Genomic DNA, 18,060 nt, shown 5'->3' with positions numbered 1-18,060 from the left:
GAATAAACCAAAACCAAACCCACTGCCATTGAGTTGATTCGAACTCATAGCAACCCCCAATGGGTTTCTGAGGCAGTAAATCTTCACAGTAGATTTCCCAAACATTTGTCCAGATTGCCCAGTCTTATTTCTGCAGAGTGGCTGGTGGCTTTGAATCACCACCCTTCTGGTTAGCAGTCAGATGCCTTAAGCACTGCCCAGTGAATAGTCTTTTTAAATGGTCCCAGGATGGACTTGAATAATGTGAGAAGCCCAATTCCATCAGGACACAGTCTAATTCAAACCTTACTTCCTCAGGACTCTACTCAAATGCCAGGAACTCTGGTAGAGTAGTGCCTAAGGCATTTGACTGCTAACCAGCAGGCTGGCGGTTCAAACCCACCAGCCACTCCTCGGAAGGAAAATTGGGCGATCTACTTCCGTAGTGATACTGTCTTGGAAACCCAAGGAGGGGTTGCTATGAGTCGGATCCAACTTGACAGCAGTGCGTTCGGTTCAGTTCTACTCAAATGTCATTTTTTTAGTGATGACTTTCCCAAAATCTCTCCACCTCAACACACGATTGTGTTTTTTTTCCCCCTCTCTTGTTTTTTTTTCTCTTGTATCCCCTCCTGTATTTTTTTTTTTCCTCCACAGATCATCATCTGTCTCTTCCAATTAGAATGGAAGCCACATGAAGACAGGGATTTTTGATTGTCATGTCCTCTGCTATAGTTAGAATTGACTGAATAGCAATAGGTTTTTCATTTATATATTCTCAGTGGAGTCCCTGGGTGGTACAAATGGTTAAGGTCCTTGGCTGCTAACCCAAAGGTTAGAAGTTCAAGGTGCCTTGGAAGAAAGCCCTGGTGATCTACTTGCCAAAGATGGGTCATTGAGAACCCTATGGAGCACATTAGACTCTGACACAGAAGAGACTGTCCTGGGTCAGAATCAGCTCAATGGCAATGGGCGGTATAGCCCCAATGCCTGATAGCACTTGGCAGGTGCATGACGTAAATTTGTTTAGTGAATGGACAAATGTTTGTCATCCTGGGGGACTTCTTTCCCCACTGAGAGCTTCCAGAGCAGGAATTATCTATTCTCTTCATAGCTGGTCACAGATCATCTTCGTAGTCACCTTTCCTGCTGTAAAGAACACAGATTTTGGAGTCCAACGGGCACTGGAACATGAGGCCAGCCTCTAGCACCTCCTGGCTTCATGACTCATCCTGTCTTTCCTAGCCTCTCATGTCCCTAAGAGCACTTCTCACAGGGCTGTTAGTAGACTTAAAGGAAATAGAATATGGGAAGGACTGAACATCTAAAAAGTACTAGTCAAAATGATGAAAATACGGGATAAAACAACAAATAATGTTTTTAGTAAGCATGTCTCAAATATTGCATAGGACATACTTACACTAAAACTTCAGTCCTTATTTTCACCTTAAATTCAAATATAATAGGGCATCTGTATTTATTTGCTAAATCTGACAATTCTACCCATTAAGAAGTTGTCTCCCTGAAGGCAGGGTGACACTTCCCCCGCCCCCATTGAGATGAATTTATATAACATGGAGCTCTGGTGGCATAGTGCCTAAGGCATATGACTGCTAACCAGAAGGCTGGCGGTTCAAACCCACTAGCCACTCCTCAGAAGGAAGGTTGGGGAATCTACTTCCGTAGTGATACTACCTCAGAAACCCAAGGAGGGGTCACTATGACTCGGATCCGACTTGACAGCAGTGAGTTTGGTTTGTTTTGCTTTACATACATAACATAAAATTGATCACAGGATTATGTACCTTACACAAAGATTTATAAGATATTGTCCCACATGTTTTCTCAATGAGTATGAATTGATGAGATGGATTTTAGAGCTGTGAGGTTTTATCCTGGCAAGAGCATATAAGTTAGTCTTCAGTTTGTGTCTGAGTTGTATGCCTCTCTCAACAAGCTCCTTCCAGGCTCCTATGCATTGCCAAGAACTGGAAGAATGGACACCAGGTCTTGAACAATTAATAGGCCTGACGGAAGCTGGAGATACCCAGGTGGAAGGTGTTGGTTTTATGTGGAAGCCTTGTTCAAGGAAGGTGTTACTCAGACAATGGGAAACCAAACAGATGTCCCTGGCGGGCTCAGATATCTGTTTAGATTTTGATCAGGCGCTTCCTTACACCAAGAAGTGTGGGGCTCATCTGACCTTTAGACTCTGGCCTGCAAGCTGTTTTGTGACAAGACTATTAGGTAAGATTACACTAGGGGTGTGCAGGACCCAGAGAAATTGGGGAGTGCCAGAGGCAATGCCCTGAAAACATCCCCTCCTTGTGTTCTTTCTATGGAGCATATGGACAGAGCCCCAGTTTTTCTTTTGAGGGGAAAAAAAAAATCACAATGGATTAGCCTCCAAAACCAAAAGATATGTCTATATATATAGACAGTCTGAAACCTCTTTTATTCATTCATTCAAAATTTACTTATTGAGCACCTTCTACATGTCTGATACCATTTTAGATGCAGTAGGGCCTATGAACAAAGCAAAACAAAAATCTCTGGATCCTGGGACCTATGCTCCAGTCAGGGAAGCCAATGAACAGGAGAACTAAGTGAAGTACATAGTATGTCAGACAGTGAAAAGTGCTACAAAGAAAAATAAAACACAGAAAAGGGGAGGGGAGTGTCAAGGGTAGAGGTTATCTCAAATAGAGAGTTCAAGAAACGCCTTACTGGAGCAAGTAGTTGGACCTGTGGGCTCAAGACCATGGTCTCTGGGGACATCAAGCTCAATTGGCACAACATACTACACAAAAACATCATTCCACATGCTACTTTGCTGAACAGCGACTGGGGTCTTTAAAGCTTGCAAGTGACCATCTAGATGCAATGATGGGTCTCTCCTCATCCGGAGCAAAGAAGAATGAAGAAAACCAAAGATGCATGGAAATAATTAGTCCAAGGGACTGGCAGACCATGTGATCCTCAGCCTACATGACCATGAGACCAGAACTAGATGGTGCCTGGCTACCACTATCAACCACTCAGAGGTAGATCTGTGTGGGAGATCCTGGATACAGTGGGAGAACAATGTGGAACAAAACTCAAAATTATTTAAAAAAGAAAAGACCAGGTTTGCTGGTCTGATAGAGCCTGGTAAAACCTGAGACTATGGCCCCTAGCTGCCCTTCAGGTCTGGAATTGAACTCAATCCTGTGGCTTCCAGCCAAATAATAGACAGGCACATGGGCTAAATATTCACATCAGGTAGATACACTATTTGGAGCAAACAATCATGGGAGAACAGAAGGGCAGTGTTTGCACAGGGAGACAGCTTGGGAAGTGGGGTGCATGGGAGGGAAGGAAACAGGGAAGAGGTAACTACGAGGAGGAGTGGGAAGAAAGCTGTTACACTGTGGGGAATTGCAGTCAACGTCATGAGACAAAATGTGTATGAACTGCCATATGGAAAATGAATTTGCTGTGTATACTTTCACCTAAATCACAATAAAAATTTTAAAAAAAAGAAAAGGAAGGCCTTACTGAGGTATGACATTTGAGCAAAGACAAAGAACATATAAATGAGTGAGTCATGCAGTTATCAGAGAAAAAGTATCCTAAGCAGAAGAAATAGCCAGTGCAAAGCCCCTGAGGTAGAAGCATGTCTGGGATGTTCTAGGTACGGCCAGGTAGCAACACAACGAGAGGAACAGGAAAGTGGTAGGACATGAGAACGTAAAGAGGAGGCAGACCATGGAGGCCTTGTAAGTCACGGAAATACTCCGGTTTCATTCTGTGTGTAATGTGACTTTTATTTTGTGAAACTACTGGAGAATTTTGAACAGGACAGATAAATTTTAACTTATGTCTTAAAAACTAGCAACCTGAAAGATAGGAACCCTAGGGGGCAGTGAGTTTATGTGAATGGGGGAGGGACAACTCAGAAAAGAAGGATTAGTGTGGTTGCACAATTCAAAGAATGTAATCAATGTCACTAAATTGTACCTGTAAAAAAAAAAAAAAATCACTCAGCTGGATGTTGGGAGGTGGCTAGGGAAAACAGGGAAACAGAAAAGGAGGCTGTCACAACAATCTAGGTGAAGATACTCTAAAACTCCTCTTTTAGGAAAACTCTCCTGGGAATAAGAAGGCTAGTCAGCACATTTGAATGCCAAACCACAGAAACAGGTGTTCTCCTTGGCCTTGAACTTGCCCAAGGAAGATAAATCTGAAAGGCTTTTGGCTTTTTACAAGCTCTGCTAATTACATAGCCAGCTAATTATTATCTAGGCCTCAGCCAATTATCCCACAGGGTCTTGTGCGGGTGACTGGTTAGGATCTTGCCTGTGAGAAACAGGTTCACCCCTTCCAGGAAGGTCCCGTGTGGTCCTAACAGTGGCATCTGAGCTAGAGGGATCTGGGCATGTTCTCCTTTCAGGAGAGAGATCCCCACCCAGATCTCTGCAGGTCTCAGGCACCCGAAATAGTCCCAGATGGAACAAGAAGTTATGTAAAGGGGGATTTTTCCCCAATCTTGAATTCCAATATCAATTAGATTTTCAGGGACCCAGAAAGAAATAGAAAAAGAAGGGCTGTTTAGTCCTTATTTGGGAGTGATGGTCAAGAGGGAAAGAGGCTGAAACCGCCCAATGCAAAAGACAAGAGGCTTTTCAAAGGCAAAGAAGACTGAATTCGAACATCACAATTAAAATTAGTGAGACGCTAAAAGTATAAAGCTATCTTTTCCAAAAAAAAGGGGGCCCTAAAAAGGCTTGCAAGCAGCCATCTTGCATATAAAGGTGTGACAACTGGTCTCCATTAGCCTGGAATAACACAGGAAGAAGAGTCAGGAATAGGAGGAGGATAGAATATGTGACTGATGGCGTCCATGAATAGTCCCATGAATAGACCCGAAGAAACGGATGGTACCAGCTACCATTACTAAACACTTTGATCAAAGATTCTACAGAAGAATCCTGCTCAAAGGGGGAAAACGCAGAACTGAATTTCAAATTCTCAAGAACTCTAGACTTTCTGAAGCCATGGAGGGTAGATGGATCCCTAAAAACTACTGCCCTGAGATTTCTTTCAACCTTAAACCAAAAATACCCCTGAAGTCCTCTCAAAATCAAACACTAGTTTAGCTTAACTAGTAAAGAACATCTGTCTTAAGCAGTGTGCTCTTTTAAGAGCTATCTATAGGGGATCAAATTAACAAGGGCAACTTGAACAATCAGATAGGAACCTTATTAGGGGGGCAGTGAGTTTATGTTAACAGAGGAAGAACAGCTCAGAAAAGGAGGATGAGAATGGTTGCACAACTTGAAAAATGCAGTCAACATCCCTAAATTTTATATGTAGAAGCAGTTGAATGGGTATATGTTTCCTGTGCATATCCCTCAACAACAAAACAAATTTTAAAAAGTAAATTAATGAGGTGCAAAAGGTATAAAGCTATCATTTCCAGAGGGTAAGAAGGCATTCCTTCCCCTCACAAAGGTGAATCAGGTTCTACAGGAGATGTGGAGTCTGGTGACCAGGTAGTAGAGGGGAGGTGGGAAGAGCACAGGTTTTGGAAGTTAGAAAGGCCTGGGCTCTGACCCCAGCTCTGTCACTGCCTGGCTAGACAACCTTGGGCAAGTTGTCCATCTTCTCTGAATCTCAGCTTCCTTTTCCAGAGTGAGGGATTGAGTTTCCACCTTGGGACACTTGACAATTAACTGAATGATCATGTCTACAAGGCCCTTTAGCAGGGCCCACTCCCTAACACTCAATGAGTACAAATATTTGAATTTTTTTTATTTGTTGTTGTTGGATGCCTACCCATAGAGACACCATGTGACAGAGTAGAACTGTCCCATAGGATTTTCCAAGGTAATCTTTACAGAAGCAGACTGGCAGGTCTTTCTCCTGGGCAGCTCTGGGTGGGTTCAAACTGCCAAACTTCCAGTTAGCCATCATTCAAGTGTTTAACTACTGTACAAAGCTGGAACAAAGGCTCCTTTTTATTTGTTAGCCACCTCCAAATAAGTGCTCTCAGCAGAGCTCTTCTGTCAGGTTATCCTCCAGCTTGTGGGGTACCTAAAAGATCTATGTATGTAACAAAACTGAGGGGGAGAGACTACTATCATATACAAATTCATATTTAAACTGGTAGCTAACAGTCTTCCAAGATCTAGACCTGAAATTCCCAAACATCTCTTTGATAACTCAGACTTGACACATCCCTAGCCAAGAACTCATTTTCCTCCCCCAACTTGCTCTTCTTCTTCCTCTATTCCCAGGGCTGGTTTTTGACAAATATTCTAGAAACTACTGAATTTGCTGAGATGCTGGATATCTTGACATCTTCCCCCAAATCAAAATTCAAAATTTTGTCTTCAGAGAGGCAGGCATAAAACATCTGTCCCAACCTCTTGTTTAAAACCTCCTCTGGGACAGTGAGCAACAGGCTGTCTCTAGATGCCAGCAGGAGTTGCAAATTGATACAGTCTTTATGGAGGGCAATTTGGAAATACCCTGTCAAAATCACAGATGCAGATTCTATGGAAGAATCCTGCTCAAAGGGTGAAAACGCAGAACTGAATTTCAAATTCTCAAGAACTCTAGACTTTCTGGAGCCATGGAGGGTAGATGAACCCCTAGAACTACTGCCCTGAGATATCTTTAAACCTTAAACCAAAAACATCCCCTGAAGTCTTCTCAAAATCAAACATCAGCAGGCCCACCCCGGACATCCATCTTCTGGGTACCCCAGAACACGTGCAAGAGGACAAACATGCCGGGTCATCCTTTGCAGCCTTACTTCCTATAGCAGAAGACAGGACACAACCCAGTGTCCTTCTACTGGCGAGGGGTGTGGCTGTCAGTTGGAAGTTCTTGATGTACTAATAATACAAAAAGAACACGCAACTGGGAGAACAGTGTTATAATATTCACTTCTTCAGGTAAAAGGATTAAAATAGTATTAAATTTACATTTGCATAAAGAAATATGACTTATTTTTGTAGTTCCATAAGGAACTCCTGTAAGGATATACAACAGATTAATAAAATTAGTATCTGTGCAGAACTAACTAGTTACTTGTGCCTTGGGGAAGAACTGGGTGAAGACTGCATGGGGGTGGTAGACTTTTCACTGTAATTAATTAATTTGTTTGCTTGTTTGTTTGTTTATATACATACATACATACAAAGTGAAGATTTGCCTCCTAAAAGGATAGAAACAAAATAAAAACCCTCCATTAACTGTGGCCCAAGGCCCTGTGGTATCCCAGCCCTGACCTGCCAGCCTCATCCTCAGACTCTCTTCTCCAGCAAGATACCTTTCCTTGTCTAGGAAGGCCGTTCCAGCCATGTGATTCCTCTGACTCCAACCTTCTGATGCCATGCCTTTGGGCACCCTATTTCTTCTTCCTGGAGCGTCGCTTACCTTTCCTGTGCCTGGCTGATGCCCACTCATCCACCAAGGCACAGGAGGAAGTTGGTTGTTCCTACATCCTCTGAACCTCCTCCCACCCCAGCAGCATTCTTTTAGAGGAATTACCCAGTTAGAGGTCTCTTGAGATTTTCTGGAATCTCCTTGAGGGGTTTAAGCAAGCTGGTATCCCAGCATTGGGTACACAATGGGGAGAGAGGTTCATGCCCTGGCCACTCCTCTAGGTCCCTTATCCCCACCCCCCATCTACTCTACTTCATACCAGCCAGAGCTCTCATTCACTGATAAGAAAGAGTAAGGACAGCCTGACCCTCCCTGGTCAAAGGGTTCTTCAATCCCTTAGCCTCCAGGCTGGACAGCTAGATGCCCCACACCCTAGCTGGCACCAACTGTTTACTCACCAAACATCTGTGACCTGGCCCATGGGCTTGTCCAGCCAATAAATCAGGAGGCAGTAGATACCTGGGAAGCGTTTTGAAATTCTGAGCCTAGAACCCCACCCTCAGATTCTGGCTCAGTGCATCTGCAGGAGGGCAGGCAACTCTGTGTGTTCTGAAAGTACTTAGGAGGAATTCATGCTTAGCCTTATGGGTGAACTACGGTCTCAGAGGCAGGGGCAGAGCTTTCTTGGCATTGGAAGGGCAGGTATCTTTAGCCATCTGGATTATGAAATACTTTTAAAAAGTCCAGCAGAAGCTGACAAGTTGAAGGTCACTGATTTCCCCACCACCTGCTAGCTGCTCCTTGCCCCACTGCTCCCACCCTAATTATAAGCACTACTTATGAGCAGGTCTCCTTTTTGCCCACACACAAACCCTCTTCAGCCCACCCCAAGCAGACTGCACAGTGGAAAGTAAAAAAAAAAAAAAACCGACACAAAATTTCCTTTTCTCACAAAGGGCATTTTGGTCAGAGTCACTGTTTGCTGAACAGTGTTTGCTTAACACAGAAGCAGGGAGAGTGAGGAAACTGGTTCGGCTGGTTTGCTGGGTAGGCGGGAGCACAGGGAACCTTTGAGCCAAAGGTAAAAACATGGGAGAGTCTCAAACAGCACCAACTACTCCAGGAGCCCTTAACAACAGGGCACTACAAACCAAACCAAACCAAACCCACTGTGAGTTGATTCCAACTCATAGAGATCCCCATTGAGTTTCCAAGGCAGTAAATCTGTACAGAAGTACATTGTCCCATACTCCTTCCATGGAGTGGCAGGTGGGTTTGAACCTCCAATGCTCTGGTTAGCAGTCAAATGCCTTAGGCACTCGTGCCACCAGAGCTCCTTAAAACAAGAGGAGCAGCTAATATTTAATCTGCATTGAACAGTTGGTATACCATCCTATGAGGGAGGTACTATTATGCCCATTTTACAGATGCGAAAACTAAGCCTGGAGAGGGAAGTCCTTGGCCAACATCTCTCAGCTAGCTCAGCAATTTACCTGGATTTAAATCTAGGCCAACTGGCTAAAGAATTTTCTAAATTTGGGGACTTTAAGGGAAGTAGTGGATTGAAAGTAAATCAGAGGAAGGAAAAGTATAGAAAGAGAGGTGACCGAGACACCCCACCATTACCACCACTGCCACCACCAACAGTAACAAGCATAAGCTGGGGTATATAAAAAGGGGAACTTAAATCAACAGAAACAGGTTGAGAGGAAGGGAAGAGATGGGAAGGAATGCAAAGCAGGAAGAATGAGAGAACAAAGGCACCACGGTTTTTTTAATTGACCAAAGATGAAAAACACTTAAAAATGACAAACATCATCTTCCATTTCCAGATTCAGTTCTGAGGTCTCCCTTCTCTGCCCTCTGTGCTTTCAGAAGGAAGTGCTCAATCCACAGTATCCCCAGGACACACTTAACACTGTGAGCTTGCCCTCATCAGGGCATTAGAAAGTTCTAACAGACCAAACTCTACGCCCATTTACAGTCAACCTCGAGGGCTGGCCCGGGGCCTTCGAGTTTAAGAGGAAGAAGAACAGCCAAGTTATGAGAGATTGTTGTTATTGTTAGGTGTTAAGTTTCAACTCAGATTCCATGTGACACAGTACAGCTGCCCCATAGGGAGCAGGGGACAACAAATTGCCCAGTCTTTCTCCTGCAGAGCCACTGGATAGGCTTGAATCACCAGCCCTTTGGTTAGCAGCGCCTAATGCTTAACCATTGCACCAAGACTATAAGATATAGTGAATGTTTATTCATTCATTCATTTATTCAAAATATTATCTAAGCGTCAATTAGGTCCCTAAGAAAACATTAGCCACCATTTAATGATTTCTTTTCCCATCTTTACACATGTTCTCACATGCATTCATGTTCAGTCCACAGCTGTTTAATTCATTAGTGCATCCACAGGTCTAGAATCTAGCTTTGGTGGCATGGTGATAAGGCATTTGACTGCTAACCAGAAGGTCAGCAGTTCAAATCCACCAGCTGCTCTGCAGAAAGACAGAGATCTACTTCCGTAAAGATTCACAGCCTCGGAAACTGAAACGGGAGTCACGATGAGTCGAGTTGGAAACGATGCAATGGCAGTGAGTTTGGGTGTTTTTTTTTTTTTGGTTTCCACAGGTCTAGCCCAGTGCACATTTAATTCTCACGAGAAACCTATAAATATTATTGCCTCATTTTACAGATGAGGAAACTGAGCCTCAAAGAGGTGGCTTACCCCAAGGTCAAATAGCTAGTAGTTAAAATTCAAACCTGGACCTTTCACCTGATTACCCACTGAACTACACTAACCAGCTCTCTGATGACTTCATCCCCCAGCCTCTCGAAAGTGTAATGCCCAGAGCGGACATGGAGGTTGAGACAGAGTGGAAGTCCAGGAAGTGAGCATTTCGGAAGAAAAGCTCACCCAATAAAAAGTCCCTCCTGGAGAGCAAGCAGGGATTTCCATAATCACCTGAGAGAGGGGGAGGGCAGGTGCCGGGCTAGCCGCAGGGAAGGAGTAGCAGCCAGTCTTCCTTAAATGGTTGTGCAGGGCCCAGCCTTAGCACTTTCCTGCTGCCACTCCTCTGGAGACACAAAGGCAGGTGTAAGAGGAGTGCCAATTAGTCTCTTTGCCCAGTGAGCTCTGCATCAACCCTTGTCACAGACATGAGTAATTGGGGAATGACGTTTTAGGGGTGGGGGAGTGGTATCTGATGATGTAAGGTACTCCTCAAACAGTTTATCTGTATTTGCTTTTATTAAAGCTCAGTTTAATTAGGGGCCTGCCTACTGTTTCTATCACCTTTCAGCACACCTTTTTGGTTAGGAGAGAAATGGGTGTATTTAAGCCCCATGGGTAGGAGCCTGTGAGCTATGTCAATTCATCAAGCAGCTCAAACTCAAGATACAGGCCATTTGTCCAACACCATATTGTAGTGGAAGTAAACAAGGAAACCACTAGTTTCAAAGCCTACCTGCTTATCTTTTTCTACCCCGCCTCCAATCAACTCAAAACTGTGTACACTAAGCCAATACTTCTGAGATTCCAAACTGTTCAATTCCCTGGCTTTCTCAAGCTTGTCTGTGCTAAGAAAAAGAAGGAAAAACAATCAGAAGCTCTGAAGAACTAATTTACAGTTAGTATTTCAACATTCTCCATTCTCAAGCCTGGAGAGAAACTAAAGAAGTAAACACCAGGCTGAGATCATGGGGTCATCCATCTCACAGGACACAGGAATGACCCCAATGTAGCACCTCACTCTCCAGGAGTTTAGTCAAAAAGTGATAGGTTGCTTGTTTTCAAACTCCCACAAGGCTAGTTCTCCACAAAGCCAATGTTTCAGCCTCGTGCTACTGTCACATCCCTCCATTTCCCTGGAGTGAGGCCACCTTCCTAAATCCAAGGTGTGGTTTTCAATCATAAAGTTAGTTCCCAGAGGTCTAATATGTCTTTTACCAAGGGGAACTTCTGTCCTGGGGCAATTTCACACTAGAGTGATACAAGGAGACTTCCCAGACCAAAAAGGCCAAAAAAAAGTCAAACATCAGGAAATCTGTTGAGGGGAGGTGGAGTCTGAGGACATAAAGGGAACTGGAACCAGCCTCTCAAGAAGCCTGTGGGATGTGCGGTGGAAGCTGCCTCTATCACCAAAACCACCAGCCAGAGGCCCTACTCTTTACCTCCCACTGTGTCCATCGCTTTGTCCACCACTAAGCCATCCCCATCACCAACACCTCCTCAAAGATATCCCATCCTATCAACCCCTCTGCTCTCCAGGGGCACACAGGGAGGACACAGTCTACTTCATCAAGGTCACAAATCCTCCAAACACCTTTTTGTTTGGATTAGTAAAGAAAAAGAGAAGGGAGGATGAGGAAGAGAAAGATCAGCTTGAATCCTTGAGCAGATTACTGAATCTCTGCCTTCAACTGCTGCAAAAAGAAATCATCATGGTGTCTACCCTCAATGGTTGTTATGAATATAAATAAGATAAAGTAGGTGAAGCACTTGCCCCAGAATCTCGTTCAAAAGCAAACAATATAAAGAGACTGCTACTGATAATGATAATAATTATATCATTATGAATATATAAAGGAGCTCTGGTGGCATGGTGCTTAAGGCATTTGACTAACCAGAAGGCTGCTGGTTCCAACCCACCAGCCACTCCTCGGAAGGAAGACTAGGCAATCTACTTCCTAAGAGATACTGTAGAGATACCGCCTCAGAAACCCAAGGAGGGGTCTCTATGAGTTGAAAGCGACCTGAGGGCTGTCAGTTTGGTTTTGGTTTTATGAATATATAATAGTATTTGTCACACACTAAGTGTTTAGAAGGAGAAAATGAAAACCAGACTAACCTACCCTTTGTTGTTGTTATTATGTGCCCCCTCCTTGGGTTTCTGAGGCAGTATCACTACAGAAGTACATTGCCCAACCTTCCTTCCAAGGAGTGGCTGGTGGGCTTGAACCGCCAGCCTTCTGGTTAGCAGTCACATGCCTTAGGCACTATGCTACCAGAGCTCCCCTCTACTAAAATATCACAAGCACCTAATTGGCCATGTGTGACAGTACCCCAGATAAGGGGGCCCTGAGACATTCTCAGCAATCTGCTAGAATGCGAAATACTGAGAGCAGGGCTGGGAATGTCCCTGTCCCCACATCTTCTTAATTTGCTCTCCCAGTGCCCAGCACAGGACTGGGTAAAATATCAAGTAGAGAGTGGCTGACGAATGGTTGATCCTCTGCAACATCAGTCATATAACACTTCCTTTCTGACCCAATAGAAAGCTCTAAACAACAGTCTCAGAAAAGCAAATATGTTGAATCAATCACACCACAGTTTCTTTGGGGGAAAAAATGCTGTTCGCTGTTGGATCAACTTCTGAAGTTCAAAAAAAAAAGAAAGAAATTTCAAGACAGCAGTGCAATTGCTGCAAATTTTTTTGCATGGCCAAAGACTGGAAGAATAAACACAGTGGATGCCTCAGGCGAATTGTGGGTGCTTTCTCTTTTTAAAAAGTGTTTCCTTCATTGTTCTAGTCACCCAATCAAGTAACATCATGAGGGAGGAGAAAGTTGTCTGATAAGAAACAAGCACCCGAGATTCAGCGAAACCAGAAGAGAAACCAACTCCTTCCCTGTATCCAGCACCTGGGCAACAGTGAGGTGAAACAAAGCAAACTCTAGAAGCCAGATCATCTCAGCGATAGGGCCCAGAACTACATTGGGCATTTGCGTGCATTCTCATCCCCTGAGTCAGAGCTACCAAACTTATATACATATAAAAAAAAGCCATTATTCCTTAGGGGACTAGTGCCAGTATCGAAATGTTTTCATCTCCATAAGCAAAAGCCACAGCCCTGACAACCAAGAGGGTTCCTCCTCAGTCACCCCAGAGATGGCTGCAGAGCTGTGCCTACTAGGAGTCAGATTCCAACTCCAATTCCTGCTCCACTGACCCTGGGCAAGCGGGCTTCACCTCTCTGAGCCGCCTCTGGTCATCTGTAAAACGGGAATATCCCCACCTTCCCACCTAGCAGGTGTGTCTAAAATGCTCAGGACATGAGACACACCAAAGGCTTCTAATTAAGTGGCTCCCATCCCTTTCATAACATAGTTAGACAGGGCACCCTCCTTCAACCATATGGTAAAAGTTTCGATCCATAAATCTGTGTAAATGCTAACACAGTATCTTTTGAGCCAAGGAGCCCAGGTGGCGCAGTGGTTAAAGCATTTGACTGCTAACAAAAAGGTTGGCATTTCGAACCCACCCTCAGCCCAAATCCCCCAGGCACTGAGCGGAAGAAAGAAGTGGCAGTCTGCGTGGAAATTTACAGCCTTGGAAAGCTTATGCGGCAATTGTACTCTCTCCCATAGAGTTGCTGAGGCCAACTCGACAGCAGTGGGCTTTTTTTTTTTTAAATCTTTTGAGCCAAGAAGTGGGCTCGCTAGTGAGGCCGCGGCGTGGCCATGCCACTGCCCCACACGCACACGCCCGTCCACCGGCAGCGCGCGCTCACCTCTGCCCAGGACGCGCCCTCTCTCCAAGTGCCGCCGCGGAACCGTGAACGTGTAGCTCTCGGCGCCAAAACCCGGACTGCAAGGCTCCGGCTCCTCACAGAGCCACGAGGAAACCTGCGGTGGAGGAAAGGTATGGAACCGGGGTGACCTGGGGGGTCGCCTCCCGCGCACCCTGAAACCTTCGACGCTCACGGCGTCGAGACAGCGGGAGGAGTGACCCCAGCCCCGGCAGACACCCTCTCCCACCCCAAAACTTGCGGCCGCCAAGCCCCCCAGGAACTCCCGAGAAGGGAGCTGCTGGGTCACCTCTTCCTTATTTCTCATTTCATGGGATGTGTCTTTACTGTTCACGATTCCATTTTCCTTATACTGGAACTCCTTAATCTAATTTCTTATACAGAGGGGCGCCCCAACTCCTTTTGACCCCCTCCTTATCCCAGGGGCTCCCCTATTTCTACGCACTGCCTTTTCTTTACGTGGGAGGTGCCTTGATTTCTATGGATGCCCTTTTCCTTACTGTGCTTCACCTGAAGACTTCGGGACTTCCACCGAGGCGTCCCTTCTCCGTGTCCCAGCTCCCAACTGGCTTCACGTCCCCACTGCCTGGCCCAAGCCCATACCCGGACCAACACGGAGTCCCGGAGCCTCAGCGAAGTGCGCCCCCCAATTCGGGTCTTTGAGGGCGGAGGCGAGCAGAGCCGCGCTCCATCCACTTCAGCCCTCCCACCTCGGTGGAGGGCTGAGCTGGGCGCGCGCGGCGCAGCTCGCAGGCTCTTCCCGCCCTTCAGATCCCAACTTTCTCTGAAGGAGAACGGTGCGAGAGAAGAGCGCCCGCAGAGCCCGAGTGCGGAGCGCAGCCGGAAGGCGTCCTTAAGTCAGGTGAGCCGACGTACCTGCAGCAACAGCAGGATCGCGAACAGGCTGAGGTGGTGCGGGCCCATGGCGGGCCGGACTGGTGCCGAGCCGAGGCGAGGGTCGGGCGGGGCGGGACTGGGCTAGTCTGGTAACCCTTCCGCAGACTCACAGGTGCTCCTGGGCTCCGGGCGCCACTGAGTGGAGCAGCGTCGCGGCCTCCAGGTGAGCCCTGAGGGCACCGCCCCCAGCGCCACTGATTGGCTGAGGATACACCTGGCCCGGCCACAGCCAATAAGCGGCGTGGGCGGCCGGCAGCGTCCTCTGCCGGGCAAGGCCGGCGCCTGGGCCGAGGCTCCTCCCACGGCCCAGCCCTTCGGCCCGGAACCGACCCTGTGACCCGCTGCGAAGAGATTTCCAAGATCAGCTTAGGGTGTGGGAGCTACGTGATTATGATTCTCCTTAAAAAAAAAAAAAAAAAACACCAAAAACCCAAACTCGTTGCTGTGGAGTCGATTCCACCCCAGAGATCCTATAAGGCAGAGTAGAACTGCCCTATAGGGTTTCCAAGGCTGTAATCCTTAGGGAAGCAGACTGCCACATCTTTCTCCTGCACAGTGGCTGGTGGGTTCAAACATCCTACCTTTTGAGTAGCAGTCCAGTGCTTAAACATTGCTCCAACTAGGGCTGTTTCCAATTCGCACTGAGTTCAAATCCTAGCCCTACCAGCGACTCACTAAGACCTGGGTCAGAAGAGACCCCTTGGATGAACTTGGAGGACATTATGCTGAGTGAAATAAATCAATCACAGAAGGACAAATATTGTAGTAGTTCATTATTGTAAAAAGTCAAGGAAAAGTGTATATATGGAAGGAAACTTTCTTTGTTGGTTACCAGGGATGGGAGGGGAGGCAAGAGAACACTGCAAAAAAAAAGAAAGAAAGAAAGAGTCGCTGCTGCTGTGTGCCGTTGAGTCGGCCCCACTCATAGTGACCCCTCCTTGGGTTTCCGAGGCAGTATCACTACGGAAGTAGATTGCCCCATCTTCCTTCCGAGGAGTGGCTGGTGGGTTTGAACCACCAGCCTTCTGGTTAGCAGTCAAGTGCCTTAGCCACTATGCTACCAGAGCTCTGAAATAGTTACTATGGGGGAAAAAAAAAAAGAAAGGAGGTTCTTAATGCCACACTCTCACTACCTTCTGTGCAGAATTATGTCCCCAGTAAAATAATCTAGTTACATCTTTTTAGCTGCAGATCTCCATTGGTTAGTGAGTCATCAAACTGATTCACAGGATCAAGGCCACCTCCCCCCAAAGGCTCAATTTCTGCACCTTCCAAATAGGAATAATAACAACAAACATCTGGCTATACTGTGGGGTTCCCATACAATTCATAAGTTTCCTGCACCATAAAAGCTCTGTACAGATGTGAGAGGTAATCACAGTAACACTAGGTGCTGGGCGTTGAAGGTCGCTATTCCAGGCTTTGTGCTAAATATTTGACCATCTCACTTAACGCATCTCAAAACAAACCAAAGTCTGTATCATTACTCCCGTTTGATAGATGGGACAAACAATGCACAGAAAGACTGAGGCCAGTAAGTGGCAGAGGACTGGAACCTACCTCCCTCTGATTCCAGAGTCCTTGCTTTTAACCAGTATCCTTCACCTCATGTGGTCCCCGTCTTCCACCTGGAGCTGCGGTTTTCAATCTGTTAATCTTGACATGGAAGAGAGCCTGAAACTAGAACTCAAGAGCTCCTGCTCCCCAGAGTAGGGTTCTGAATGCCATACCACAGCTTTCTCTGGAGAATTCTGTCCCCAGTAAAATAATTTTAGGATCAAGAAAATAATAGGCAAATGTTAGGTCAGACAGCTTCCATTTCCTGTATCCAGCCACAGCCAGGGCTTGCAGTTTGATTCCCCTATCTCACCTCCCTCCCTTAAAACCCACCCCTTTAAAGACCTATTTTTTTCCTTTATTCTCCAAGCAGGGATAGAACTACCAAGTAGTATGTGGAGTCAGGTGCTCACTAGCTGTGTCACCTCAGCCCAGTCAGTATTATCTGTATAACCAAACCCATTGTAGAGTTGATTCTGACTCAGTAAAACTGCCCCATAGAGTTTTCAAGGCTATAATCTTTTTTTCTTTTTTCCTCTATTTTTTCTTTAGGGTAACTAAAGGGCCATAGTTTCAGAGATTCTGCCAGTCTCTATCAGACCAGTAAGTTTGATCAATTTTATGATTTTGAGTTTTGTTCCACATTTCTGTTCCAATCTATCCAGGACCTTCAATTGTCATCCCGTTCAAAGCAGTCAGCAGCAGTAGCCAGGCACCATCTTGTTGTTCTGGTCTCAGGGTCTTCTGGTCACTGAGGTTCACAGGGTCCATTAGTCCTTTGGATTAATTGTTTCCTTATATCTTTAATTTTCTTCACTTTTCTTTGCTTTGGATGGATGGGGAGAGATCAATAGTTGCATCTTAGATGTTCAGTTACAAGTTTTTAAGACCCCAGTTGGTACTCATCAAAGTAGGATGTAGAACATTGTCTTTGTGGACTTTGTTATGCCAATTGACCTTTGTGTCCCCTGATATATGGTCCTGAGCCCTCAGTCCCAGCAACTCACTCCCTCAAGGTGCTTTGGTTATGGCTAAGATGTTTCATAACTTTGTCCCAAAGCTGTAGTCTTTACTGAAGCAGACTGCCACATCTTTCTCTTGCAGAGCTGCTGGTGGATTCAAACTGCCCACCATTTGCTTAGCAACTGAGCCAAGCCCTTAACCACTGTGCCATCAGTGCTCATCTGTACAAATGGATTGAAATGAGCTAATGCAAGAAAATCTCTAAGCAGAGTCCTTGGCACATAGTTATAACTGCTCAATAAATGTTTAATGTGAAAGTTGTTCTGAAGGATCACTCCCCTCCTCCCCTCCCTCATTGGGAAGGCCAGATTCGGAATATTTTACCTCATGCAAAAGGTAAATCTGAGCTTGTTGAGAGTACCTTCTCCGAGAAATCCAGTCGCCCAGGCCACCCTCTGTTCCCTTGGTTTTAATGGGTTTCCGAGCACACGCCCAGGCCATTTGGATTTCTGCATCTTGGCTCTCTGCCTCTTAACCCACCAGGAGGCTCAAAGGAACAGGCTTCGGTATTTCCTTTCCCACTGAGGCTCCTGTTGGATTGTGCATTAAACAAGATAATGGAAATACAGAAAGAGGCGTTTCCCCCATGGGGCAGCCTTGCCAGTTTATTTATTTTTTTTCTCCCAGTTATGTAAAAATACATATTTTATACCATCACTTGGCCCAGGGAGCCTTTAGGGTTTTGCTTTCTTCCACCCAGCAAGCC

At 45.7% G+C, this 18,060-nt stretch overlaps 1 protein-coding gene across 1 annotated transcript in view; it reads right to left on the bottom strand.

Annotated features, from left to right (window-relative positions):
- The window catches only part of CDH1 (cadherin 1), a 77,658-nt gene extending 62,857 nt beyond the window's left edge, over positions 1 to 14,801 (bottom strand). Inside the window, exons 1-2 of the mRNA XM_007940293.1 lie at positions 14,754 to 14,801; positions 13,860 to 13,974 (exon numbers count right to left, since the gene is read on the bottom strand). Of these exons, the coding sequence (XP_007938484.1) occupies positions 13,860 to 13,974; positions 14,754 to 14,801 (163 nt within the window). The remainder of the gene's footprint in view (positions 1 to 13,859; positions 13,975 to 14,753) is intronic.
- Positions 14,802 to 18,060: the final 3,259 nt, after the last annotated feature.

Source organism: Orycteropus afer, unplaced genomic scaffold (assembly GCF_000298275.1).
Source record: "Orycteropus afer afer isolate SDZICR_OR568_19922 unplaced genomic scaffold, OryAfe1.0 scaffold00067, whole genome shotgun sequence".
NCBI classification, from domain to species: domain Eukaryota; kingdom Metazoa; phylum Chordata; class Mammalia; order Tubulidentata; family Orycteropodidae; genus Orycteropus; species Orycteropus afer.
Note: the sequence above shows the minus strand (reverse complement) of the source record. Positions and strands in the feature narration are given on the sequence as shown.